The 27950-nt window shown below is 48.9% G+C and overlaps 5 protein-coding genes across 9 annotated transcripts in view; 1 reads left to right on the forward strand and 4 right to left on the reverse strand.

The window, feature by feature from the left end:
- Positions 1-1136, forward strand: part of LOC310827875 (SCO-spondin-like) — a 163936-nt gene extending 162800 nt beyond the window's left edge. The window contains exon 113 of the mRNA XM_083704405.1: positions 918-1136. Coding sequence (XP_083560531.1) covers positions 918-940 — 23 coding nt within the window. The 3' untranslated portion in view covers positions 941-1136. The remainder of the gene's footprint in view (positions 1-917) is intronic.
- LOC310827789 (uncharacterized protein) overlaps positions 1-11870 on the reverse strand; it is a 232250-nt gene extending 220380 nt beyond the window's left edge. Inside the window, exons 1-5 of one of the 4 annotated variants that reach the window (XM_083704240.1) lie at positions 11761-11870; positions 6818-6938; positions 2695-4947; positions 2142-2285; positions 1133-1918 (exon numbers count right to left, since the gene is read on the reverse strand). In XM_083704240.1, coding sequence (XP_083560366.1) covers positions 3602-4947; positions 6818-6938; positions 11761-11772 — 1479 coding nt within the window. In that variant the 5' untranslated portion in view covers positions 11773-11870 and the 3' untranslated portion in view covers positions 1133-1918; positions 2142-2285; positions 2695-3601. Of the gene's footprint in view, positions 1-1132; positions 2286-2689; positions 4948-6817; positions 6939-11760 lie in introns of those variants that run through there. The other 3 variants (XM_083704239.1, XM_083704237.1, XM_083704238.1) reach the window with 3 other exon arrangements.
- LOC310827680 (uncharacterized protein) overlaps positions 1-27950 on the reverse strand; it is a 919426-nt gene that overhangs the window by 717826 nt on the left and 173650 nt on the right. The gene's annotated exons all lie outside the window — the stretch shown is intronic.
- LOC310827821 (erythroblast NAD(P)(+)--arginine ADP-ribosyltransferase-like) overlaps positions 1-27950 on the reverse strand; it is an 840324-nt gene that overhangs the window by 556564 nt on the left and 255810 nt on the right. The gene's annotated exons all lie outside the window — the stretch shown is intronic.
- Positions 18870-27931, reverse strand: LOC310827776 (uncharacterized protein). 2 transcript variants are annotated; one of them, XR_014556490.1, is made up of 6 exons: positions 27371-27931; positions 25680-25800; positions 23922-24038; positions 19850-21972; positions 19200-19800; positions 18870-18958 (listed from the first exon to the last, which is right to left on the reverse strand). XR_014556490.1 is itself a non-coding variant. In XM_083704209.1 (4 exons), exons 1-4 carry the CDS (start codon positions 27374-27376, stop codon positions 20699-20701), a joined length of 1518 nt encoding a protein of 505 aa, XP_083560335.1. In that variant the 5' UTR covers positions 27377-27931; the 3' UTR covers positions 19402-20698. The 2 variants fall into 2 exon arrangements, 1 of the variants encoding a protein (XP_083560335.1); XM_083704209.1 differs by lacking the exon at positions 18870-18958 and having other exon boundaries at positions 19402-21972.

Consider the following 27950-nt stretch of genomic DNA (forward strand, 5'->3'; position numbering starts at 1 on the left):
CACCCAGTTCTCCAATATCCCACGTGACTTGTGTTGATGAAGCCTAGACTAGCATTTAACCTCCTGTTAATCTTGTAGTCCACCAAAACCCAACCCCCCAACTCACTCTCGCCTTTCTCCTTGCCCACCCCTGACCTGTGGCCCTGAAGGAAACATTTGGCCATCCCTCCCCGCAGGTGGTCCTGCTGCCTTCATTGCACAGCTTCTGGCGGATACTGATGATGCCTCTCTTTTTCCTTTGACGCCTAATGCATCGATTTTAGCACCCACTTTATTTCTGGGCTTGTGAATGGGTTTTTAAAAACTGTTTTCAATACCATACTTTAATGATGTCACCCGCCCTTGGACCTTAGGGTAAAGGGCGAGTTATAAATTGTAATAATAAATAAAAATAATAATGGATTCCCCCCCCGCCTGCCGCCGCCAATCTGATTCCTGGGCCTTAGAGGAGCCCGGCTCAATTAGGCCAAAGATGTAGACAAAGCCTTCTTTTCTATACCTAAGACCATTAAAAGAGCTGGATCAGGCAAGTGGCCAAGCCATTGTCCTTATTTATTTCATTGCATTAATATCCCACGTTATTTCCCTCCAAGTTGCTCCCAGCGGTGTACATGGTCCCCCCCCCATTTAACCCCCCAACAGTCTGCGAGGGAGGATAGTCTGAGAGAAGGCAGTGTGACTGGCCCAGTGTGACTGGGGGGGGGGGTTCAAACTCGGGTCTCCCACCTCCTGGTCTGACACTGAGTCTCCAGAGCCCAACATGCCGTCTTCACAGCGGCCAACCAGGTGCCCCAATGGGAAACCCACACGCAGGATCCGAGCACAAGAGTCGCTTTCCTCTGCTCTTGGTCTTCCCAGGGAAGTCCTGCATTCAAGTCTCACCGCCCGTCTCGGGTTTGCCTTCTTCTCCATCGCAGGTGGCGACTTCTCCAAGCGCTGACGACGTCCCCGCAGGCGAAAAGACCAGGCCCTTCCATGGCGGAATGGGACGTCTGCCCTCCCAGGATGCAAGATGTTTTTTCATGTTTCCCATTGCCTCTTCTCTCCTCTCTTCCAATTTCCCACGCACACACACAGCACGGCACAGATTTCTCCTTCGTTCCTTTGCAAGTCAATAAACTCAGCCAGCAGCTTCGCTGTGTGTTTTATTAATGCGCCAAGGAAGCTTCAACAGGGGAGGACTGAGAGAGGATCCCAAAGGAATTTGCTGCAGGCTTGCAGGAGTGGAAGCCGAGTGCCCACCTTGTGGGCCCTGCACCCGATGCCCAGTGGCATTTCCAGGTGGGGTAGGAAGGCCCCTTGCCAGCTGGTCAGTGTGGGCGATACCGAGCAAGCTGGGCCAACCACGGCCTGACGCAGCTTCCCAGGTTCCTATCGAATTAGCCCTTGATGCAGAAGTGTGAGGACTAGAGCCTTGCGTCATTTTTAGGGGAAGCACTGTTGCTCAGGGGATGAACACGGAAGGCGCCTGGTTCATATGTACAGTGGCTGTGAAAAGAGAAATCTCTGTGCCAGACATTCTTGAGAAGGAGATTGGAAGCAACGGAGCAAATCTCCCAGGAAGAGAAGAGACTTGTCTTTTTTATGAGAAAATGTCTCCGTTACAAATCAGGGTGCAGGCAGTGAACCAGAACCTCTGTCCTCCTGGAAACCAGGTGTGTTGAAGAAGAGGTTTTAACAAGTGATAGCAAGGTGGGGGAGCCCTTTTTGGGAAGGTCAGAAGCGGCAGCTCAGAGCCCAACCACAGGTCAACGTTGTGGAAAGTAAAGACCTATCTAAGGTCAACAATGACAGGGGAACAGCTCCATGGGCTTTGCTTCCTTTTGCATTGGAAAAAAGGAGGAAGTGCTGGACAGGATTTCAGCAAATCCAAGAAGCAGACTCATGTCAAGCTTGTGCTCCACAGGTGTCTCCCATCCTATACAGTGGTACTTCGGGTTACATATGCTTCAGGTTACAGACTCCGCAAACCCAGAAATATTACCTTGGGTTAAGAACTTTTCTTCAGGATGAGAACAGAAATCGTGCTCCGGCGGTGCAGCGGCAGCGGGAGGCCCCATTAGCTAAAGTGGTGCTTCAGGTTAAGAACGGTTTCAGGTTTACAGACCTCCGGAACGAATTAAGTACTTAACCCGAAGTACCACTGTATTTGTGCAACTGGTTCTTCCTGCCTAACTGCAGAATCTTACATTTGTTGCTATTGAAATTTATTTTGTAGCTTGTGCCCAGTTCTCCCATCGGTTACGGTCATTTTGAATTCTGATTCTCTTTTAGGCAATAGCTACCTGTGATGGGATAATGAGCTGCTTGTGCGTAAAAGCTTAGTCCCTCAGGGTTTGCTCAGCTTAGCAAAACTCTGTCCTTTGCGGAGCCCTTAAGCATGGCTCCCTCAGTCGCTGGCAGAATCCGACAGTGGGCGTTTGCGGAATCTCTTCCAACATAAAAGCTCCTTAACGGAAACGCGTCTTCTGGACTTTCGGCGTGACAGTTTCCGGCGAGGTGTGGGTGTCCCTATAGGAGGTCCTGAAACCTCCTCACTGTTTTCGCTTGAAGTGTCCCAGAGCCCCCTTTCCGACTCCCTTTCCCTCGGAACTCCTTCTCTCCCCCTGCTGGTTCCTTCCTCTGCTGTTACGTCTCTCTTAACCTCCTGGAGCCCTTCCACCACCTGCTCTGATGGCAGTTCCCTGACACTACCCCTCCCAGTTTGATGCAATCTGCAAATTTGATTAAATCCCCTCAATTCCTTCATCCAAATGTTAAACAACAACTTGCCCAGGACAGATCCCTGCGGCACCCCACTTGTCACTTTTTTCCAGGATGATGAGGAACCATGAATGAGTCCTCTTTGGGTTCAGTCAGCCAACCATCTACAAATCCACCTAACAGTTACCTCTTTCAACCCACATTCCCCCACCTTCCTCGTGAGAATATCACAGGGGACTTTGTCAAGAGCCTTACTGAAATCAAGATACACTATGCCCACAGCATTCTCCTGATCCACCAAGTTTGTAAAGAAATCAGATTGGTCTGGCATGACTTATTTTGGAGAAACCCATGCTGGGTCTTAGTAATCACAGCATCCTTTTCTAAATGCTCACAGGCTGATGGTTGAATTATCTGTTCTGGACCTTCCCTGGTATCGATATCAAGCTCACTGGTCAGTAATTACCTGGGTCTTCCTTTCCCCCCCTTTTGAAGATGTGGACAACATTTGCCCATCTCCAGTCTGCAGGGACCTCACCTGTTCTCAAAGATAATAGACCAAGGCTCTGAGACTACATCTGCAGGCCCCTTTAGCACCCTTGGGTGCAGCTCATCAGGCCCTTGACACTACACTGGCTCCCTGGGTTGGGCTGCTCCTGCAATAACCAGTCGGTGCTGCAACAAAGCGGAAATGGGAAGCCGGGAAAGGGGGGGTCCTTGATTTTGATGGGGTGGGGCGGGGAATGCTGACAAAAATTTCCCAAACAAAAAGGACAATGAGAAAAGGTGTGTTGGGATGGATGACCCGTGGAGCCCTTCCAACTCGACGATGCCATGAAAGACGAGAATCGCATTCCCTGGTCCACCCAGCCTAGGGATCCCAGCCTCGGCAGGCGATTCACTGCATTGGCATCTTTGCAGCTGGAGGATGTGTGCCAGGGCCCAGACTGCCCTTCTCTTTCTGCCATGCGCCCTCAGGGTCCGGGTGGCGCGTCTGCTGCTCTCCCCCCCCCTCAGCCTGCGACTCAGCCAGGTGGCGCGAGTGACTGGTCGGTCCGGGCCGTGTGCCAGCCCCGTGGGGCGCTGCTGCTGGGTGCGCCCTCCTCCTGTGGGCAGCCAGGCTGCGCATGCGAGGGAAGCTCTCGCCGCACTCGGTGCAGATGAGCTGGGCGGGTGTGTCGTGCGCCCTCTGGTGGGAGAGCAGCGCCTTGCGCAGGCGGAAGCCCTCTCCGCATCGCCCGCAGGAGAAGGGCTTCTCGCCCGTGTGGAGCCGCACGTGCTGCTTGAGGGTGATGCGGTCCTTGAAGCTGCGCGGGCAGGCGGGGCAGGCGTAGGGGCGCTCGCCGGTGTGGATGCGCTCGTGGCTGAGCAGGTGGTGCTTCTGCGTGAAGCTCTTGCGGCACACCTGGCAGGAGAAGGGCTTCTCGCCCGTGTGGACGCGCTGGTGGATCACCAGGTGGTGCTTGTGGCTGAAGATCTTGGCGCAGCGCTGGCACGCGAAGGGCTTGGCGCCCGTGTGGACGATGCGGTGCATCAGCACCCCCGCCCGGTCCTTGAAGGCCTTCCCGCACTCGGGGCAGGGGAAGGGGCGGTCCCCCGAGTGCCCCCGCTGGTGGGTCTGCAGGTGGTGCTTCTGGGTGAAGCACTTCCCGCACTCGGGGCAGGGGAAGGGGCGCTCGCCCGTGTGCACCCGCTGGTGCGTCATCAGGTGGTGCTTGTGGCTGAACAGCTTCCCACAGTCGGTGCACGCCAGAGGCGGCTCCCCCGAGTGCGCCTTGCGCAGGTGTGTCAGCAGCAGCTTCTGCAGCCGGAAGGCGGCGCAGCACTCCCCACAGGAGAAGGGGCGCTCCCTGCCGTGCACCCGCAGGTGGGTGCCCAGGTGCTGCCGCTGGGTGAAGCGCCGCCCGCACTCGGGGCAGCCAAAGGGGCGCTCGCCCGTGTGGATGCGCTGGTGCGTCAAGCAGGAGGTTTTGCTCTTGAAGCGCTTCCTGCAGTCTGGGCAGGTTAGGGGGCACGGCTCTTCCCCTCCGGGATCTCTTCCTCCTTCGGTGCCAGGCGACCCCTGAGACAGGAGTCCCGCCCCACCCACAGGCTCGCCAGCCACATTGCTGCCGCCGTTTTGCTGTGGGCGCGAGGTCTCGCCCTCAGGCTTCCAGCGCCGGAGCACCATCTCCGAGAAGAGCCCTCGGCCGTCTTCCTGCCCTTCTTCATCCCCTTCTTCATCCTTGACTCGGAGGTCGCAGCCTGCAAAAGGAAAAGGGAGAAGTTGCAAAGCAGTCTTGCCAATCCAGTGATGTAGCAGGGGCAGAGTTGGTGCGGGGCCGTCGCCCCGGGTACAATTTTGGGGGTGGCACATTAATCATGATGCCCCCCGAACCCAGCAGCACTTTGCGCCCTGCCCTGTTGCGCCATGAGTGTACCCCTCAAAGCAGGGGCATGTTGGAAAACACAAGACGTACCAACAGTGGAAGATTGGCAGATGAAGATGATGGATTTTTCGGAGCTAGCTGACCTGACAGGAAGAGTCCGTGACCAGAAGGAGGAGGAGTACCAGGAGGAATGGATGAAATTTAAAGACAACTTAGTTAAATATGTTAAGTTAAATTAGTTGGAGAAGCTTGGAATAACAGATAGGCTTAGGACATAAATAGGTAATGGGATGAATTAATATGTTTGATACTGAATTGGAAAGGAAATTATAATGATGCTAAGTGATTAAGTTAATTTTAGAAGAATAGTGGTTTTGGAAAACCGTTAAAATGTTATACACTGAAATTCAACCAGGGGGATACGAGGAAGTCACTTAACAATGTTATTAAGTTTGGTTTAAATACGGTAGAGATTTATGTTTATTTGTTTGTTTAATATATTTTTTTGGAAAATCAATAATTTTTTTGGGGGGGGAACAAAGCAGGGCCGTGTTGGCCAGCTGGGCTCCCCACTGCACAGGGAGGCAGGCAGGCAGGCAGGCAGGCAGGCAGGAAGGCAGGCAGCTGGTGCAGAACGGCCCCACTTAGCCCCGGGAGCCAGCAAAGGACGCTACACCACTGTGCCAAGCTGAGGCTTTTCCGCCATTGCTTATCAAGGCTCTCTCCCAACTCTACAGGTAACAGGGAGAACAGGAGAGGGACCTGCTGGTCCAGGCCATATGGGGCCCATCTAGTCCTGCGTCCTTTCCTCGCAGTGGCCAACAAGATGCCCCAATGGGAAGAAGCCCACAAGCAGGATCCGAGTGCGGGAGCCGCCTCCCTGCCTGTGGTTTCCAGCAGCTGTGAAAGCAGAGAATGGCCAGCATAGCTAGCAGCCATTGAGAGCCGCCTCCCTGAATTTGTCTCATTCTCTTTTAAAGCCATCCCAGGTGGTTGCCATCACTGCCTCCTGTGGCAGGGAGTTCCACAGCATAACTATGTGCTGTGATAAGAAGGGCTTCGCCACCCAGAACATCATAACTATTATTATTATTATTATTATTAGGTGGCCGTGTTGGTCTGCCGTAGTCGAAACAAAATAAAATAAATAAATATCTGACGAAGTGTGCATGCACACGAAAGCTCATACCAATAACTAACTTAGTTGGTCTCTGAGGTGCTGCTGGAAGGAATATTATTATTATTATTATTATTATTATTATTATTATTGTCACTTTACTCACAATGACTCAAAGTGGCCTACAAAAACAGAAACCACTAGAAGCACCATTTCTGCAGCAATCTGCTTTTGTTTCCAAAACAAATCTTCATGAAAAGCCATCCTTCCCTGTAGTGCAAATTTACCACCACCAACACATTTCTGACTGACTCTCACATTTTTGCAAGCAATTTCCAGTAATGCAATGCACAACTAGTAGTTTATGACTTTCGCCGACATTTGACACAAATAGAGGCATTCTCGCGCGCAACAGGCACTTGGAGAACTTTCCATTGCAAAATTCAGAGGCGTCTGAGTCGGGAAGCTTAGCTGTGTTTCGGTTTGTAGGCTGGTCTGAGAATGAGAATCGGGGCAGGTCTCTTGTTCAGATGCACGCAAAATTGAAATCCCCTTCTACTGCGGACGGTGATGCTCAGGTTTGCTCCCTGCGGCCAGTTAAATATGGCGAGGAAACCACCTGCCTTACCCAGGGAGGCGAGCAGTTCGTAGTTCTCTCGCATGACGTCGCGGTGGAGCCGTCGCTGCCACTCCTGCAGCCCAGCCCACTCTTCCGGGGAGAAGGAGACTGTGACGTCATCCAGCGTCACCTGCAATGACAGAGGAAATGCCAACCCAGTTACCTTATTAAATGAGTACCTGCCCCCTGTTCTGTCCTGTCCTGCCCCATCACATGGGCTCCAGTGGGGGTTATGGGAACTCCTTTGGGATGGAAGATAAGAGAGCAGTGCCAGATTTACGTATAAGCTAAGCAACCTATAGCTTAGGGCAGGCCCACAGCAGACATTCCAGAATGCGGCAGCTAGACTGGTGACTGGGGGCGGCCGCCGAGACCATATAACATCTTTCCTGAAAGACCTACATTGGCTCTCAGTACGTTTCCGAGCACAATTCAAAGTGTTGGTGCTGACCTTTAAAGCCCTAAACGGCCTCGGTCCAGTATATCTGAAGGAGCGTCTCCACCCCCATCGTTCTGCCCGGACGCTGAGGTCCAGCGCCGAGGGCCTTCTGGCGGTTCCCTCATTACGAGAAGCAAAGCTACAGGGAACCAGGCAGAGGGCCTTCTCGGTAGTGGCGCCTGCCCTGTGGAACGCCCTTCCAGCAGATGTCAAAGCGATAAACAACTACCTGACATTCAGAAGACATCTTAAGGCAGCCCTCTGCTTTTAATATTTGATGTTTTACTGTGCTTTTGGTTTCTATGGAAGCCGCCCAGAGTGGCTGGGGAGGCCCAGCCAGGTGGGCAGGGTATAAATAATAAAATAAATAAATAAGAAATTATTATTATTCTAAGCACCTCTGCCATATGACTCCCCCCCTCCCCGCAAAGGATTCTGGGAACTGTAGTTTGCCCTCACACCACTCCCAGCACCCTCAGCAGACAGGTGGCAGGTGGGCGCTGGAGGTGTAACTCATGACTTTGAACAGGCGGCATCTTTGCATCAAGTCCATCGGTTTTGTTAAAGAAAATAGGTTTGCTTGGTTTTTGAATCAATGTGCAATTCAGTGCTGGATTTACGGTACAAGCTAAACAAGCTCTAGCTTAGGGTCCCACTCTCTTGGTGGCCCCCCCAAAAAAAATTAAAGGAAAAAAACCTGGATGCACATTTCCAAAACATAAGATAAAAAAAAGAAATAAAATAAAAGCTACATACAGCAACAGTGTTGTGTGTTGTGTAGGCTCCAATGATGTAAGTCAGGGGTAGGCAGCCTAAGGCCCATGGGCCACAAGCAGCCCATAGGGGGTCGTTTAATTGGCCCACAAGCCGCCCCCCCAAACTGATCTGCCCACTCAACGAGTCCTTAAGGTCAGATAGGAAGGGTGCTGGTTCAGTGGTTAGAGCCTCTGCCTTGCCAGCAGAAGGTCCCAGGATCAGTCCCCAGCCAGGGCTGCAAGCGAAGCCTGCTTGAAATCATGGACAGCAGCTGCCGGTCAGTGTAGACCATATGGAGCAAAATGGACCACAGGTCTGTCTCAGTACAAGGCCATTTCCTATGTCAATATTCCACCCCTTGAGGGCTGCCCAGCATGCAGAGGGTCCAACCCCAGACAGCATCTCCAGGTAGGGCTAGGGGAGACCCCTGCCGGAAACCCTGGAGCTGCTGCCAGTCAGAGTAGACTATATTGAGCTATCTCTTGTGAGATATATATATATATAATATATCACAAGAGATATATAATATATAATTATATATATATATAATTTTCTGTTTTACGCTTTGGAATATTCATTTAAACAACCTTAAAATGCCAATGCCCTTTCCACAGTTCATTTTGCATAATATAAATCCCTGCATATTTTACATAAACTAAACCCTTCAGTCTGAAGCTCAACATCAAATAAAACGAAGATCATGGCCACTGGGCCCATCACCTCCTGGCAAATAGAAGGGGAAGAAATGGAGGCAGAGAGAGATTTTACTTTCTTGGGCTCCATGATCACTGCAGATGGTGACAGCAGCCACGAAATTAAAAGACGCCTGCTTCTTGGGAGAAAGGCGATGGCAAACCTAGACAGCATCTTAAAAAGTAGAGATATCACCTTGCCAACAAAGGTTCGTATAGTTCAAGCTATGGTTTTCCCAGTAGTGATGTATGGAAGTGAGAGCTGGACCATCAAGAAGGCTGATCGCCGAAGAATGGATGCTTTTGAATTCTGGTGCTGGAGGAGACTCTTGAGAGTCCCATGGACTGCAAGAAGATCCAACCTCTCCATTCTGAAGGAAATCAGCCCTGAGTGCTCACTGGAAGGACAGATCCTGAAGCTGAGGCTCCAAGACTTTGGCCACCTCAGGAGAAGAGAAGACTCCCTGGAAAAGACCCTGATGTTGGGAAAGATGGAGGCCACAAGGAGAAGGGGGTGACAGAGGACGAGATGGTGGGGCAGTGTTCTCGAAGAGACCAGCATGAGGGAGGCAGTGGAAGACAGGAGTGCCTGGTGTGCTCTGGTCAAGGGGGTCACAAAGAGTCAGACACAACTAAACGACTAAACAACAACAAACCCTTCAGTATTCCATTATCCAACAAAACTTATTTACACTGTTTAATTTACCTTAATGTTGCCAGCATTTTCAAGTGTACACAGTTTCCCCCCCTATATTCAATAAACATTTCCCAAACTTCTTTAAATGAATGTTCTTCTTGTTCTCTTATTCTATATGTTAAGTCCGCAAGCTGTGTATATTCCATCAATTTAATTTGCCATTCTTCTTTGGTTGGGCTCTCGCTTGTTTTCCATTTGGGGGCTAACAAAACACAGACTACAGTGGTGGCGTATATAAGTAACGATTTTTGACACCTGGGAATTTCGTCTGAATTAACCATAACAAAAAGGACTCTGGGGTTTTTTTGGGGGGGAAGTACTTCTAAACATTTTTTTCAGTTCATTATGGATTATTTCCCAAAACTCTTTTACCCTTTTACAGGTCCAGAGCTACTTTGTGTTTTCATCTTGTGAACTGCTCTGAGATCTTTTGACCAAGGGAACAATAAGCTGCGAGCCCCTCCAGCATGCTGAGTAGGCCCCCTCGAGTGAGTGCCATGACCGCCATGTCATCAGCATATAGCAGTATATTCAGGTGTTTGCCTTCCAGGGCAGGAGCTGATGACTTATACTTTGCCATATGTTGAACAATGTTGTTTATATAGAAATTAAAGAGGAACGGCGCTAACAAACAGCCCTGTTTAACCCCTTTCCCCAGTGGCAGAGGGTCAGTATAGTTGCCTGACATCCCAGTTCTGATTTTAACTGTGGTGTCTGAATGTAACTCTCTAAGTATTTTGAGAAGTCGTCTATCAATATCTGTGTCATTTAGTTTTTGCCATAATTTGTCCCTACAGATTGAGTCAAAAGCGGATGTGAGATCTACAAAAGCCACAAAAGTTTGCTCTTATGTGTCTTTGTATACTTATCTATCATTGTCTGTAGTACCAAACAATGGCCTATTGTACTATGGCCCTTTCTAAACCCTGCCTGTTCCGGATTAAGCAAGTTAGAGTGGTCAGCCCAGTCAACCAATTTATTTAGCAGGTGGCGAGTATAAAGTTTATACACAATGTCCAAGAGACTTATGGGGCGATAGTTTGAGGGGTCTTGGGGGTCTCCCTTCTTATAGATGGGGGCTACCAGGCTCAGTTTCCAGTTTTCTGGGATTTTGCATGTATCATTTATTGCCATAAAGAGTTGGGCCAAAAAAGCAGCCCACCCCTGGGCATTTAGTTTAAGCACCTCAGGAGGAATCATATCTTCACCGGGAGCTTTGCCATTCTTGAGTGTTTTAATTAGCTGTAAACATTCTGATTCGGTAACAGGGTCCCAGCCCATTAATAGATCGTTTTTAGCTAATGGGGCCTCCTGCTGCCGCCTCGTGATTTCTGTTCTCATCCTGAAGCAAAGTTCTTTGGTTAAGGGGTGATATGATAGCCATGTTCAAATATATAAAAGGATGTCACATAGAGGAGGGAGAAAGGTTGCTTTCTGCTGCTCCAGAGAAGCGGACACGGAGCAATGGCTCCAAACTACAAGAAAGAAGATTCCACCTAAACATTAAGAAGAACTTCCTGACAGTAAGAGCTGTTTGACAGTGGAATTTGCTGCCAAGGAGTGTGGTGGAGTCTCCTTCTTTGGAGGTCTTGAAGCAGAGGCTTGACAACCATATGTCAGGAGTGCTCTGATGGTGTTTCCTGCTTGGCAGGGGGTTGGACTCGATGGCCCTTGTGGTCTCTTCCAACTCTAGGATTCTAGGATTCTTAACCTGAGATACTATTTCTGGGTTAGTGGAGTCTGTAACCTGAAGCTTCTGTAACCCGAAGTACCACTGTAAATAAATAAACAAATGAAGCAATGGTCTGGCTCAGAGAGTGAGTGACCAAAGTCCTTCTACATGCCCAGGGCATGTAGAAGGACTTTTATGCTGTGATCTGCCCTGAGATCTTTGGGTGAAGGGGCGGTACGGGGCAGCTGCCCACCTAAATCAATACAATACAATACAATACAAATCTGAGCTTCTGCACCCCCGACAAAAGCCTGCACCCCTCACAAAAATCCTGGCAACGCCCATGGTGAAGGGCTGTAATTTATAAATAAAATAAAAAAAATGGGTTGGGAAAGGTCTCCTCTTGAACCCCGGCAGAGCTGCTGCCGGCCCGTGTCGACAATACTGAGCTACATAGACCACGGCCTGACTCGGTATAAGGACAGGTTTAGGGTCTCGCCTTGCGGGGGACGACCCGCTTTCCTCGGCTCTTCCCACTCTCCTTCCGGAGCCGGGGCCCTCTGCACGCGCGCAGAGGCACGCGCGCCTTTGTCCGCCGGCGAAAGCGGGCGCCTCCGCCGGGCTGGTCCCTTCTCTCGGTCCGGCCGGGGATCCAGAGAAGGGCAAAGGGTGCGGGGACGGGGAGGGAGATCCTACCGGGCAGAGCATCTCCTCCTCGGGATGCGAAGCGCCCAGGCGAGCGGGCGCCTCCGGAGGCGGATCCGAGCTGCGCGGAGAGGCCGGCGGGAGCCACCCGCGTCCAGCTCGTGAACCGGATCCGCTTCGGCCAGCGGAGGGAGGGACGGAGGAAGGAAGGGGAGAGGAGAGGAGGCGCCCTCCGGCCAGGCTGTCCTGGGCATCCAGCGGGGAAAAGGGGCTCCGCAGGGTCCCCAAATGCGTCTTCCTTTCCAAGGAGCTGGCGAGCGACGTCTCCAAATGCGCCCTGAGCGCGCGCGCCCTTCACCTCGCCCGCCAAGCGCTCAGCTTGCAGGGTCAGCTCATGGGGGAGCTTAAAATATGGGGGGGGGGCTTTTCAGTTTCTCTGCCGCCGCACTGCCTCCTGCAGACCTTCCCCAGCTAGCCTGGCTGCGCAGGCTGCTGCGATCCTGAAGGCGCAGGGGGCAGAGGCGGATTTAGGGGAGCAGGGTGGGCGCAGAGTTTTGGCTTCGCACAGAGGACCCCCGAAATTTGAGACCCACCGCTTCCGGGAGGAGGCCGCCTTGAAATCCCAAGCCGAAGGTTGTAGGAAGGTTCAGGGCAGACGGAAAGAAGTCCTCCTTCACTCGGCGGAGTTCAGCTGTGGAACTCACCGCCACAGGAAGAAGCAGGGGTGGCCAATTTAGACGGCTTTAGAAGAGGATGGGACCTATTCCAGTTGCTGGAAGCCACAGGAGTGGAGAGTGTTAAATTCTGCTTTCTGGTTGCCCCGCCCCCAGGCATCTGGTTGTGAGAACAGGGTGCTGGACTACTTGGGAGAAAACTGCAGGCTCTTCTTATTCCAACAGGACTGACTTGAGAGGAAACAGGCATAGGATCGCGCAGTTCATTTTCTGGATGGGTTTGCAAATGCCTTTTTTGGGCAACGCTAAGAGTGCAATGGGACGTGGGTGGTGCTGTGGGTTAAACCACAGAGCTTAGGACTTGCCAATCAGAAGGTCGGGGTTCGAATCCCCACGACGGGCTGAGCTCCCGTTGCTCGGTCCCTGCTCCTGCCCACCTAGCAGTTCGAAAGCACGAAGTTCAAGTAAATAAATAGGTACTGCTCCGGCGGGAAGGTAAACGGCGTTTCTGTGCGCTGCTCTGGTTCACCAGAAGTGGCTTAGTCATGCTGGCCACATGACCTGGAAGCTGTACGCCGGCTCCCTTGGCCAATAAAGTGAGATGAGCGCCGCAACCCCAGAGTCGGCCACGACTGGACCTAATGGTCAGGGGTCCCTTTACCATTATCTTTAAGAGTGCAATCCTAGGCAGGTCAACTTACCTGTCCCGGGCTCAGTCTCCCACTAGTCTGGGCGAGACGACAGCAGCCCAAAACCCTGGGGTGAGATATTCACTGCTAGCCCTACTCAGAATAGAGCCATGGAAGTGAATGGACAGGACTCACTCAGGTTCATTAATCCCAAGGAGTCTGCTGTGAATAGCAGTAGCATTGAACACTGCTGCTGCTGCTGCCAGCCAGTGCAGGTAATACTGCATGGAGGCATGGTCTGACTCAGCAGAAGGACATGTCTTGTTTGGGAAGTCCATAACTCAGTGGCAGACCATCTGCCCTGCATGCAAAAGATCCAGGTGCCATCACCAGTCTCTTCTGGTAGAGGCTGGGAACGTCCCTCCTCTGAAATCCAGGAGCTGCTGCCAGTCAGTGTAGACAATATAGGACTAGCTATATCTCAGTATAAGGGAGCTTCCTGTGTTTTATGGTGGGTGTTGGGTTGCAGAAAGTTCTTGCTCATTTTATTTGAAACGGCTCCTTGTTGCACTTCAAATAATGTGTTCTGGATCCAGAACCTTCCAGCGTTTCACTTAAAATACCACCAAAGGTGTTTCATGGCACCTTAAAGAGAATGCTTAAATTTTCTTTTTGTATATTGCTTGACTTTGAGATATATAACTATACAATCTACATTCTAGGAAATTTGATTGCTACTGTTTGAATTTTTCTTGCTCTCCTTTAAGCCACTAACTTTACAAATAGCAACAAATTTATTACAGTCTACAGCAGATCACCGCAACATACTTGGAACATAGAACTGCTGCATTAGGATACGTGAAGTGGTTGAAATGCAATCTCTTGCCAGTGAGGTCATTATCGCCACCTGCCCTTTCCGCACTTCCTTTCCTCCGGACCTGGCTGCTTACATTCCTGATCCTCAAACCACATGTGCGCATAGCACCACACTTCTTGCAATAACTTTTCCTGGGTCTCTGAAGGCGCTGCATGCCTCCGATATTGCATTTCTTGCAAGAGACCAGGGCAGCTTCTTCTCTGTCATGTAAACACCAATTCACTTTCACATCGCCTGTCAGGGCAGAGACACGGAAGCCCCTCATGGAGCACAGTTTCAAATGTTTTTTTTATTATTATTAATTTTTATTAATTTCACCACAAATTAAAAACAAGACAACACACATACAAAAAGAAAACACATACAAGAAAAAAAAAAACCCCAAAAAGCACAAATAAACACATACCCATATTACAAATTACAACATTACATTAAAGACTTCCCTCCATCACGGTTCGAACTCTACTTTAACCTTATCTCCCTGCGGTTTCTTTTCCCATCTATATCAATACCTCTCAGATTTTATATTGTGCCTACTGTAATTTTAATATTTCCTATGTTTTTTTCTATATATGTAAAGAATTTATTCCAGTCATTAATAAACTTGACATTTTTCTGATGCCTGATCTTCTGTGTCATCCTTGCTAGCTCTATATATTCAAATAACTTGGATTGCCACTCTCTAATAGTTGGGATATTGGGGGTTTTCCAATTTTGCGCTAGGAGTAACCTGGCTGCTGCCTTTGCATATTGGAACATGGTTTGGTCCTCTCGTCTTATCTCCTCCCCTATCATTCCTAAGAGAAAAGCTTCAGGTTTTTTAGGGAAATTGTATTTCAAAATTTTTAAAATTTCATCATAGATAAGTCCCCAAAACCTTTTTACTTCTCCACAGGCCCACCACATGTGAAGGAAGTCACCCTCTTTTGATTTACATTTCCAGCAGGTTTTTCCCCCGGTCTTAAACATTTTTTTCCAATTTCACGGGGGTTATATACCACCTGTACATCATTTTTTGTAAATTTTCTCGGAGTCCCACACATGCCGTAAATTTCATGTCCTTGTTCCAGAGTTTCTCCCACCTTTCGAATTCTAGATTATATCCAAGGTCCCTGGCCCATTTGATCATAACTTCCTTCACCTCTTCATCCTTGGTGTCCCAATCTAATAGTTGTTTATACATTTTAGATAGGAGTTTGGAGTTTCCTTCTATTATTTCCACCTGATATCTGGACTTTTTCTCACTCATTCCTATTTTTTTATGCTCGTTCCATAATGCATTAATTTGATAATATTGCAACCATGTCGTCAATTTATCTTTTATTTCCTCATAAGGTTTGAGTCTCCACCCTTTGTCTAATCTTGTTAATAATTCCTCATAAGTCCATCTTTGACCTTCCATGTTAGTTTTTTTAATTGTGATGATATCAATTGGCGACAGCCACCATGGAGTGTCCTTTTCCAAAAGTCTCTTATTTCTGTTCCATACCTCTAATAGTGGTCCCCTAAAGACATGGTTGGTAAATCCTTTATGTGCTCTCTCCTTATCCTGCCACAAATACGCATGCCAACCATGTCTGGCATCGAATCCCTCCAAATCTAGCAAATCAGTATTTTTCAACGCAATCCAGTCCTTGATCCAACACAGACACGCGGCCTCATAGTATAATTTCAGGTTCGGGACCGCGAACCCTCCCCTGTCCTTACGGTCTGTGAGCAGTTTAAATTTAATTCTTGCTTTTTTACCCTGCCAGATATATCTGGATAGGGTTTTCTGCCAATCTTTAAACAGCTTCGTACCCCTAATTACCGGGATGTTTTGAAATAAAAACAGCAGCCTGGGAAGGATGCTCATCTTGATTACTGCCATCCTCCCTGACCAGGAGAGTTTTAGCCGACTCCAGGTCTCCAAATCTTTTTTTATTTCTTTCCAGGTTTTTATGTAATTATCTTCCACTAGATTTATATTTTTCGCTGTTATCCAAATACCTAAGTATTTCACCTTTTTCACCACTTTAATTCCCGTTTTTAGCTCAAGCTGGTTTCTTTGGTCTTCAGATATATTCTTTGTTAGCATCTTGGTTTTAGCCTTGTTCAGTTTAAAGCCAGCCAGTTTCCCAAATTCTTCCAACAGCTCCATGACCTTATCCATATGCTCTACTGGGTCTCTTAATGATATTACCAAGTCGTCTGCATAAGCTTTTAGTTTGTATTCTTTCCCTCCAATTATTAATTCCTTTTATTTCCGGGGTTTCCCTTATTTTATTTGCAATTGTTTCTAACACCATAATAAACAAGAGGGGAGATAGGGGGCAACCCTGTCTTGTACCCTTCGAAATCTCAAACGGCTTGGTTAGGTTGTTATTAATAATCAACTTGGCTTTCTGACCCGAGTAGATTGCTCTTATACCCTCCATAAATGGTCCCTCCATTCCAGCTCTCTGCATACACTTTAGTAGGAACCGCCAGGATACGTTATCAAATGCCTTTTCAGCATCGATAAAAATTAAGGCTGCCGGGATATCACTTTTAAATTCCAAATATTCAATAACATTTATTATATGTCTTACATTATCTTTTAAGTATCTATTTGGTAAAAAACCAGCTTGGTCTTTGTGGATAGATTTTGATAGATATTTTTTAAGCCTATTAGCCATTATTTCGGCAAAGATCTTATAATCATTGTTAAGTAGTGAAATCGGTCTATAATTTCTGATATCTAACTTATCCGACTCTGGTTTAGGAATTAACATTATATAGGCTTCCTTCCAGGAGTTGGGTATCCCTCCTCCTTGTAGAGTGTTATTCATTACATCGCAAAGGACCGGTGCCAGATGTTCTTCTAAAACTTTGTAGTATTTTTGTGACAGGCCATCCGGTCCTGGTGCTTTCCCTGGCTTCATTTTTTTAATTGCTTCCTTAACCTCGTCTGTTGTTATTAATTTATTTAGATATATTTTTTCTTCATCCGTCAGCTGCTCCCCTTTATTCCTCTCCAGATACCTTTCTATTTCTACTGGTTCTTCATCTTCCCTTTTATAGAGATTTTCATAAAATTGTAGGAATTTTTCCTCTATTTTACCGGGGTCTTCTAGTATTTCCTCTTCTATTTTAATTTTGTTAATCACATTCTGGTTTCTCCTTTTTCTTAATTGCCACGCCAGTAAGCGCCCCGTTTTATTTGCAGATTCAAAATATTTTTGCTTCATGGATTTAATTCTCCATTCTACTTCTTGGCTTATTAATGTCAAATATTCTGTCTGTAGCATTTTAGCAATTTGTTTAGTCCTCTCATCCCTTGGATCTGCTGTTAATTTCTCCTCACAATCTCTTAATTGTTTGAGTATTTCGTCCTTCTTTGATTCTCTCAGTTTTTTCCTATATTTATTTTGTTGAATTAAAAATCCTCTTAGCACCGCCTTACTCGCGTCCCAAACAATATCAATTTTTGTTTCTTTATTCAGGTTTATATCAGAATATTCTTTCAGGGTGTTTTTTGCCTTTTTGATTATTTCATCAATTTCAAATAAATATTCGTTCATTCTCCATCTGTATGGGCCTTGTGATTTACCTTTTATTTCCAACACTATTGCATTGTGGTCGGAGAGGGTTCTAGGTTGTATTTCACATTTCATTGTTCTTATCGATAGTTCTCTTGAAACCCATATCTGATCGATTCTGCCCCAACTTTGATGAGGTTCTGAGAAATGCGTGAATTGTTTCATACTTGGGTTTTTATATCTCCAAATGTCAATTAAATCTAGGTTCGCTTGGAGATTATCGAAAGCTTTTGGGAGTTTCCCTTGGTTCCCTTTCCTCTTTTTCTCATCTCTATCTAATTCTGGTGAGGGGACTCCATTCAAATCTCCAAGCAGAATCAGTTTATAATTTTCTAGCTCTAATAACACTTGTTTCAGTTTTTGGAAAAATTCTGCTTTGTTTGTGTTGGGTGCATACACAGTCACTACATTAAATTTTTCCCCTTGGTAGTTAATTTGGACCCCCAAAATCCTTCCTTCAGTATCCTTACAAATTAATTTTGGGTCCCATTTCTCTTTCACGTAGATCACCAGCCCTCTCTTTTTATTTACGTCCGAATTAATAAATTCTACTCCCAACCTTTTGTTTGTCAAAATATGTTTGTGTTTTTTAGCTACATGTGTCTCTTGCCAGCAAATCACATCATAGTTTTTATTCCTCACAACTTTCTCTATTTTATTCCTTTTTAATTTTTCATTCAAACCGTTTACATTCCAAGTCATAACATTCAATGGCATTATTAACCCGAAGTTCTATTTAATCCGTCAAAATCTTCAGATTTATGTTTTTAGACTTCAGTTCCCAGAATAATTTTCCTCTTCCTCCTCCCCACTTTCTACCACCCCTTCCTCCTTTTCTGTTTCTTCTTCTTCCTCTTCATTTCCCTCCTGTCTCTCCTTTCTCTCCCTCTTTCTTTCCCCCCCTCTTTTGCTCCCTCTCTATCTCTTATCCTGTCCTCTACCTTGCCAAGCTCTTTCTCATACCTTCTCAGAAATTTTTCCACCTCCTGGGTATCTGTCAGTTTAAATCTTTTGTCTTTGAAAAAGAAGGTAATCCCCTCCGGGAATTCCCATCTGTATTGTATGTTATTTCTCCTTAGAACCCCGGCAATCTGTTTGTATCCTTCCCTTTTACGTAGAAGCCTAACTGGTATTTCTTTAAGTACAATAATTGGTCTGTCATCAATTATCAGTTTTTTGTGATAGCTAGTTTTTAATATTAGGTTCTTCATCTCTGTTGAGTTTAGAATTACCAGACAGTCCCCAAGGGGTTTTTTTGACTTGTGCTGCTGGGCTCTTATTTTTACTCTAAATGCATTCTCCACTGTGCCCGCCACTTCTTCCTCTTCCAATTCTAGCCATTTAGCTATTTCCTTAATCATCTTTTCTTTTATATTCTCTTTAGATTCCTCCCCTATTCCTCTGAATTTAAGATGAAGTTGTTTCAAATGGTTTTTAATGTTGTTTTTAATGCTGTAATCACATCCTGGGAACTTGGGGTGAAGAATGCGTAAAAGAATACAGTGGTACCTCGGGTTAAGTACTTAATTCGTTCCGATGTCTGTTCTTAACCTGAAACTGTTCTTAACCTGAAGCACCACTTTAGCTAATGGGGCCTCCTGCTGCCACGCGATTTCTGTTCTCACCCTGAAGCAAAGTTCTTAACCCGAGGTAATATTTCTGGGTTAGTGGAGTCTGTAACCTGAAGCGTATGTAACCTGAAGCATATGTAACCCGAGGTACCACTGTACATTAATAATAATAGTTAAACTGTGGAACTCCCTGCCACAGATTTATCTTCCCCGCTGTCTCTTAGCGCTGGCCTGGGTCAAAACAACCTGTTGGTTCTACCATGAAAGAATGGCTCTTAGCTAATTGATGTGTTTCATTAAGAGAAAAATCATTGTCGATATTTACTACAACTTCTTACGGAGCTTTTGTGTGAAAAAGAAAATCAACTTGTGAGATCAGGGTTTGAGGATTGAAGAAAACATTGGTTTATAGAACACAGAATTGTTGGGGTGGATATTTTGAAGTTCTCCTTTTTCTTTTCCCCTTTTCAGTTTGTTTTGGTTTAATTGGTTCATCTTTAATATTCCAAGATACTGGGTATTTCATATTAATATTTGCATATCTTTTTTTCAAACTTGAAATCCCCCCCCCCCTCTGCTTGAACATAACTTCTAGAAACACAAGGAGGGGTGTGTGTGGCCAGGACAGAGAGGGGTCTGGTCCACACAGAAGAATCATTAAAGGTAACAAGGTCACTCCCAGTTAGAGATTCCCACGGGCCCTTTTCAGGCTGGGCCAGTGACTCCCAAACTGGGATGGCTCACGAGGGGAGTAAATGACTATCAAACTTTGAAAAGCGGCTACCACCAGTCCAAGCCCATAAGTTTTGTTGAATTAGTTAAACTAAACAGGTGTAATTGCATTTTGAAAAACTGCAACTGAGCACTTCTCTTTTGAATTTTATGATGCTGTTCTCTTCCACAGTGGGTGATGCAGACCACTAGGCTGAAGAATGGTTTTTATAGGTGTATCTGCAGCAGCAGAACCAGGCGCCTTCCTCTGCCCCAACTGCAACAAAACATGTCTCTCCTGAATCGGACTCTGCAGCCGTGGCAGGTGCTGTAACTCTCCAATGGTTTAACTTCATCCCCAAAGGAGCACTCCTGCATTGTCCCAGCAGGAGGGGGGTTTGGCCAAAAAGGTTTGGGAACCAAGCAGGTTGGCATGTTTTTATCTATCATGGAATTGTCGGAGGCAGAGGAATGGAACCAGCTGGAGAACCCCCAAAGGAAGAAGGCTCAGAGCCTGGGGAGGGGCGGTGGGACGCCAGTGAATGGGAAGGAGGAGGAGACTGGGAGGAGGAGGTGTCAGAAGCTGAAGAGGCAACAGGGCTTAGTGAGCGGGAGGAGTCCGTGGCAGAGAGCAGTCCAGACTCAGAGGCAGAAGCTGAAGAAGGAGAGGAGGGAGGCCAAGAGGCAGAGATGGGTCTGGCTGGGGAACAGGCACCGGCATGCTGAACCAGAAGAGGCATGAAAAGGGCAGGGGAGAGACAGGCTTCTTGCAGGCATAGTCTCCAATTGCTTGGGGAAAGGCTTGCGGTGACAGGGACTTTCAGTCTCTGGAACTAATCAGAGGGCACGACACGAGTTGCTTTCTTCATGAGGGATGACTTGCTCAGTATGATGTACTGCTGTCAAAATGCAAGGCTCCCTCCCAAAAGGACGCCAGGATTGGACCCTCGGCGGGAGCCATCCCTCCTCACCTGTGGCTCCTCTGATGCAACAGGAGAGATTTCCGCTGGGGAAACTTCCTCCCGCAATGAGCACACCCAAAAGGCAACTTTTCAGGGGGGGCAGCTGCATGCAGAGAGGCGGGCTGCTTCCGACCCCCGCCCCTCCCGCTGGGGGATTTGGCCTCTGCCTGGGCCGGGCCAGCGTCCCCGGCAGACAAGGACTCTTGGTCGTGAGTCAGCAGGTGGGCCCTCATGATCCGCTTGTCGCGGAAGCGCTTCTCGCACCTGGGGCAGGCGTGGGGCTTCTCCTTCGCCCAGGCCTTCTGCAGGGCCCGTCCCGTGCCGTCGCTGGGGGGGAGCACCTCTCCCCGGTGCACCTTCAGGTGGCTGTTGAGGTGCTGCTTCTGCCGGCAGGCCTTGCCGCAGAACGGGCAGCTGTAGGGGCGCTCGCCGGTGTGCATCCGGTTGTGGATACTGAGCGTCGCCCGGTCCCGGAAGGTCTTCCCGCACTTGGCGCACGAGTAGGGCCGCTCCCCGGTGTGCAGGCGGAGGTGCTTGAGGAAGTGCTGCTTGTAGGCGAAGCGGCGCCCGCAGGCCTCGCACAAGAAGCACTTCTCGCCTGTGTGGACGAGCTGGTGGCTGCGGAGGCCACGCTCCTGCACGAAGGTCTTCCCGCACTCCTGGCAAGGGTAGGGGCGCTCGGTGGCGTGGCAGTCCATGTGCGCCACCAGGATCTGCTTCAGGCGGAAGCTGCTCCCGCACTGGGCGCACGAGAAGGGGCGTTCGGTGGAGTGGGTCCCCTGGTGCTTGTGGAGGCTCTGGGGCGTGCCAAAGCCCTTCCCACACTGGGCACACACGTGGGGCTTCTGGGGGTCCGGCGGGCGCTGCAGGTGGCTCAGCAGCTGCAGCTTGGCGGCCAGGCGCTTCTTGCCCCCGCAGGCGGCCTCCACGGGGGGAGGCGGGCTCCGCTTGGGGCGCAGGTGGGTCTTGATGTGCCGTTTCAGGTCCCCCCGCGAGGGGAAGCCCTTGGGACACAGGTGGCACTTGAAGGGCCGCTCCCCGGTGTGCGTCCGGATGTGGATGGCCATCGCCACGTTGCTCAGGAAGCTCTTGCCACACTCGGGACACTTTGCAGGTTTCATCTTCAGTGTCAACTTTGGGGCCCCCTTGACCTTGGGGGGCACGATCGCCATCTGCTTCTCTGTTGTTGAAGAAGGGACCTTCTTCCTTCTCCCTCGCCGCCGCCGAATGGGGGCTGCCCTTTCGAGGTCTTCATCGTCTGCCATCCTGATGCCATCTCCTGCTGGGAAGAAAGGAAAGGGAGTCAGCGTCGCTGATGGGGGGTTGGGGGAGAAATCTCACATACAATCTGCCAGCAGGACTGAGACACGTTTTATTGACAGTTGTCCACCTCCCGACTTTCGCAAGATTTGACAGAGAACAGAGATGATCCATAAGGGAGTACAGTCATGCCTCTTGTTACGTTTGCTTCATGATATGTTTTCTCAGGTTGCGTCCCGCGGCGATCCGGAAGTACCGGAAAGGGTTAGTTCCGGGTTTCACCACTCGCACAAGCGTGCAAAATGACATCACACGCATGCGCAGAAGCGGCGAATCACGACCCGCGCGTGTGCAGACACGGGTTGCATTCCTTTCAGGTTGCGAACGGGGCTCCGGAACGGATCCCGTTCGCAACCAGAGGCACCACTGTACAAGAGAAAAATCTGGCCATAGACCGGAAGACAGAATCGCCAGAACGCTTCACAAACTCCCAGGTTCAGGACCTCTGCAACCAACAGCCTTCCTCCTTCAGTAGGAGGAGGTGGCGGCAAGATGAGAAGGGAAAGAGGTGTCATACCCCTATGTATCAAAACCTGCACAAGAGGAGGAAATGGGCATGCCAGCACTACCAGAAATATCTTTGCCCATCAGTACGTCACCTTTGCCAAAATACTGCTTCATCTTCGCCTGTCAGTTCTGCGCAATCAGTGGCTTAAAAGGTGCAACCGGCCAGAAATGCCGGCAGTCCTGTGAACAGATTTTCATCTCTAATCGCAAAATCATCTCTAATTTTCATCTCTAATTGCAACACTGTACTGCCGTCAGTGTCTGCTGGCGCATTCAAATTTAGTGCTCCTGTTGCAAAACCATCTGCTCCTTCAGGACCCGAGGATACCCCAGTATTGCCTCTGCGTAATGCAGCGGTCCATAGCGTCAAAGCAAGAACGTGAGTGTGATGATCCTTTTAAATCCTGAAAGAAGGAAGTGTGCTGGGTATTTTAAAGAGTCCTGGCTTTGCTTCAACCACAAACTCATCAGCAGCCATGACACCTGTTACAGCAAGCACAGTAGTTTACACAAGGCCTGCAAGAAGTACTTTCTCTGGAACTGTTTCAGGACTTGGAGATGCTTTGAAACAAGAGCCAGCCCACGGGCAGTGTGATGCAAGTCTTGCGCAAAACAAGAGGGCAGATAACAAATGTGCAGCCTGCCAAGGGTCTAAAATGCCAATGTCAGACGGTACTAAGCAGACTGGTACTTTAACTCCCTTTAACTCAGCCATTAAATCAGCTTTTTCCACAAGGAGGATGCATGGCTTCAGAGAGAAGTTTAAGGTGGCAGCTGGAACTTGGGACTTTCCCACAAGCCTGCCCTCCGGTGTTGGTGTCGCAACAACAACCCTGAGAGGCAGGCCGGGATGGGAGTCCCACCATCGTGACCTGGGCCCTTTGCAACACCTCCTCTTCCCCCCCCCCAAAAGACAACCCCCACTTGGCAGCCTGCAACTCTCGTGGACCTTTGCGGAAACACAGGAAGTCGCCTCGGACCACCTAGATCTATTGGGCCGCCTAGGGCTGTCTACACTGGCTGGCAGCAGCTCTTTCCCCTAAAAATAAAACAATATTCTAGTCCTCATGGTTCCAGAAAAGGGGCTGGTTGACAATTCAGCACAGGAAGTCGCCTTCTGCTACGTCAGATCTACTAGCCTGCCTAGCTCAGTGGTGTCTGCACTGGTTGGCAGCAGTTCTCCAGCAGGGCTGTCTCCCAATCCGATCTGAAGACGCCAAGGACCAGACCTGCTGGTCTTCTGCCTGAAAAGCAAGCACTCCAGCTCTGAGCTATACGGTTAAGACATCCTGGCTGCAAAGATCTCGCAGGGCGAATTTAAGGCCAGTCGACCTCAAAGGGCTGTTGTGCAGCTTTCAAAAAGAGAGTGGGGGGAACCAGAATGCAACATGGACTACTGACCTAGCCACTGGCCCGAAGGGTCTCTCCACTGGGGGGGCTTCCAAAACTCTCCGACGCACAGCTCGGCCTCCTCCCGTTCGATTTTGCTGATGATCTCCGGTTTCACAGACAAGCGTCCTGCGTGGGAGAGAGACACTTCCATTTTATTTTGACAGTATTTCAGGCCAGGGGCCCACCTAGTCCAGCATCAGAGAATTGTTGAGTTGGAAGGGGGCCTGCGGGTCATCTAGCCCAACCCCCGGCAATGCAGGCATCTTGTCCAGATGCCTATTACAGGAAGCGCCCAGGAAAGTGGAACAGAGCCGTCCCAGCCAGGAGCCCTCCATAGCCCTCTCCTCCTCCATGGATTCGCATGATCCTCTTTCAAAGCCACTCAAGTTAGTGGCCATCCTGTGGTGGGGAGTTCCACAGTTTAACCCTGTGATACATGAAGGACTTGATTTCAGTTTATAAAGGCTAATTTGAATGGCGTTTGAGTCCTTCTTCCCACCGCCCACTGTAAGAAGAGGATCCTGGACTAGACATGAGTTTGGTCTCATCCTGTGGGATGTGAAACACAAGAGCAGTCAAGTACAACATTCCTAGAGTGAACATGTTTACAGATGGGGAGGAATGTGTAAGGGACTGTCTCCTTATGAGATAGTTTCTAGGTATATGTTACCTTTCTAAGCTAAGTCTGCCTTCTGGGATCCTATTGTGAACAGAATGATATGTGAGTAAACCTTTTTATACTTTAGTAGAAGATTGTGTCATGTCTTATCTTTTATGAGGGAATAAGGGGAAAATACCAGAACAGTTATTATAGAGGCTTTAGCATCTGCTGTGAGTTTAAAAAGGGGAATGTTACGGTACTCTGCTAAATTGTGAACTTGTTTACACAAGTTGGAAAGGCTATAATCAGACAATATATCCTCTCCTGCATCCCTGAACATTCCCACAGATCCAGCAGCCAGGGAGAGGCCAGGGACGAATTCTGCCCCTTTCCCAATATGCTGGAGGTCACCCAGTGAAGTCAAATGGTGGGCAGTGCCACTGAGGCCTCTTTACAGAAGGCATTTAACCCACCAGCTCTGGAGGATAATCTCTCAATGGCTATTAGCTCGGATGGCTGCTTAACAGAACCTCCACAGTCAGGGGCAGTATATCTCTCAGTCTCAGATGCTGTGAAAAGAGCATGAATATCGTGCTCTGTTTGCGGCTGCCCACCTTCAGTGAGAAGGAAGAACTCTCTGAGCCTGGGCGAAAATGATCTCTTCTATTTAGCAAAACGATACTTGTGGAGAAATTTCATGGACCCTTTTCAGATTATCCGAGTCAAATGAAATTGCAGGCAGGTTTGGAAATCCAAGCAAAGGAATGAGAATGATAAAGGAATGTAACGGAGGATATATGTAATAGAAATAAGTATTATTTCTAAGGCAGTAGAGGAAAGGATTTGAAGAAAACATCACGGACGGAAGAGTGAAAAAGACAAAATGCTAAGGGGTTACTGTACGGAAACGGAACTAAATTAGTTAAATTGTATGTACATCACTTTTAAAAAATATGATTAAGAAATTGAAATTCATGGAGGACGATGGGCCTATCAATCAAACAGCAGCCGTGAGAGCTAAGTTGAACTTCCACAGGGAGAGGCAGTCTACTTCTGAGTAACTAATGGGCTCTGCAAATGAAACCAGGGTTGGACCACTGGACCAACCACCGTGACCTTGCCCACCCACCAGTGAACCGAGTTCCAGAGGACGGCGGTATATTTACCCACGGAAAGGACCGCCTCGTAGTTTTCCACCATCACACCCCGGTAGAGTTCCTTCTGCCACGGAATTAATTCCGCCCACTCTTCCCGGCAGAAGTAGACGGCCACGTCCTCAAACGTCACCTGTGGAAATGAAAACGTAGAATCATAGAGGGGGAAGGGACCCCCAAAGGTCATCCAGCCCAACCCCCGGCAACGCAGGAAGTCAAAGCTGTGATGGAAGCCAATGTACCTCCATGAAAGATGCCGAGGTTTGCCACAACACAGTCCTCCTCACCTCAAAAACAAACCCTACGACCGCCTCAGGTTTTCTGGAATATGGCATTAATGTAATTTAATTTAATTTCATGTATTTTTAATCTTTGTTGGAAGCCGCCCAGAGTGGCTGGGGAAACCTGGCCAGATGGGCAGGGTAAAAATAAAAAAAATATGATTATGATTATTATTATTATTATTACCCGTGTCAAGGCTGAGTGCCAAAGACAAATCTGGATGACACGCGGTGACAACACCGCATGTTACAATATTAGAGAAAACATAATGAAGATGTTATACAGATGGACCTAACCAAATTGGCCCAGATGTATAAGAACAGTTCAGAGCTTTGTTGGTAATACCAGTGGAAATGTATTGTCCAAAGGATATATTATCTTGGCAGCAAGAATAGCAATTGCAGCTCAGTGGAAAGCAGCCCAAAATTTTACACCAAATGCTTGGGGCCACTCACTCTGGAAGAGAGCTGTCATGGAGAAAATTACAAATAATCTGAGATTTCCACCAGGACTAGAACCTCCTTTTTTATATGATTCTGCCTTCCTTGAGCTTAGGGCATTCATGGCTCTGCTAGTCTAACCTCTGCCCCGTTAATTATTATTATTATTATTATTATTATTATTATTATTATTATTTATACCCCACCCATCTGGCTGGGTTTCCCCAGCCACTCTGGGCGGCTTCCAGCAAAATATTAAAATACAGTAATCCGTCAAACATTAAAAGCTTCCCTAAACAGGACTGCCTTCAGGTGTCTTCTAAAAGTCAGACAGTTGTTTATTTCTTTGACATCTGGTGGGAGGGCGTTCCATAGAGGGCCACCACATTCTGCGTGTCTCTTTTATAATATTATTCATTCTTTACTTTCCGCCTGTTGCAATGACTCTTCAATCTGCTGCAGGTACACTGCAAAATGAAAATCTATAGGTCTCATCATCATTATCATCAAGGCTTGGTTTCAACCAGAACTCAGTTCCAGCACCTCTCAGGTGAGCTCAGCAACCCATTTTTCTAGAAAAACAGCGCCGATGATGCTGATGCTGATTTCTAGAGAGCCGCTGGCGGCCAGAATAAGGAACCTTGACTGAGCTGGACCACTCGGGTCCTCCTCCTCCAGGCCTGGGGAATAGGTGCCGGGCCAAATTTCTGCTGTTCTGGGTTCGAATCCCAACATGCCCCCCCCCAGCGATCTCTCTCCCTCCTTCTCTCTTGGAGCGCGAGGGCAGCCCCCGCCAGCGCTTGGCAAGGCGCTGCGGGCCGGAGCTTTACGCGCGCCTCCATCGCGCCCGGCCCGCCAGGGGGAACAAAGAGCCAGGCGGCGGCGGCGGCGGCGGCGAGGGGGCGCTTGCCGGGCCGGGGAAAGGGAGCCCGGCCTGCTCGGGGCAGGCGGTGCATTGCAAAAAGGCAGAGGCGCTTTTACCTCCATCCTGGAGCAAGAAGCTTCCGCGGCGGCAAGAAGGCGCAGCAGCAGGAGCCCAGGCTTTCCTCCGGGTCAGTTGGCAACCCGCCTGCAGAGGCGAAGCGTGTCGTGCAAGAAAAGCCTTTCTTCCTTGCAAGGCGGCTCCTCCCTTCCCCGACGTCACGGGGCAGCGGAAGGCACAGGAGCAGCCGGGCTTTTCTTCTGGTCCGTTGGCAACCCGGCTGCAAAGCGCCCGACCTTTCCTGCAAAAAATAAAAAGGCTTCTCCTCTCCCTTTCCCCTTTTCGTGCAACGCGGCTCCTCCCTCCCCGGACGTAGCAGGGCATGGGGAGGCACAAGGGCAGCCGAGGGCGGGGCTTCCTTCGGGTCAGTTGGCAACCCGGCTGCAAAGCCCAAGACCCGGCCCGGCTGCTGCTTCGCCTTCCCTGCTGCAAAACGCGCCTCCTTTTTTTTGCAACGCGGCTCCTCCCTCCAGCTTCCCAGGTTCCTCTCTCGTCTGGTTGCGACATCCCAGATTCATGGGGGTGGAGACGACGTGGACCCTTTTCTTGCAGTGGCATAGCGTGGGGAGTGCAGGGGGG

This window comes from Podarcis gaigeae (assembly GCF_964106915.1).
Source record: "Podarcis gaigeae genome assembly, chromosome: 12".
In the NCBI taxonomy this organism is placed as follows: Eukaryota; Metazoa; Chordata; class Lepidosauria; order Squamata; family Lacertidae; genus Podarcis; species Podarcis gaigeae.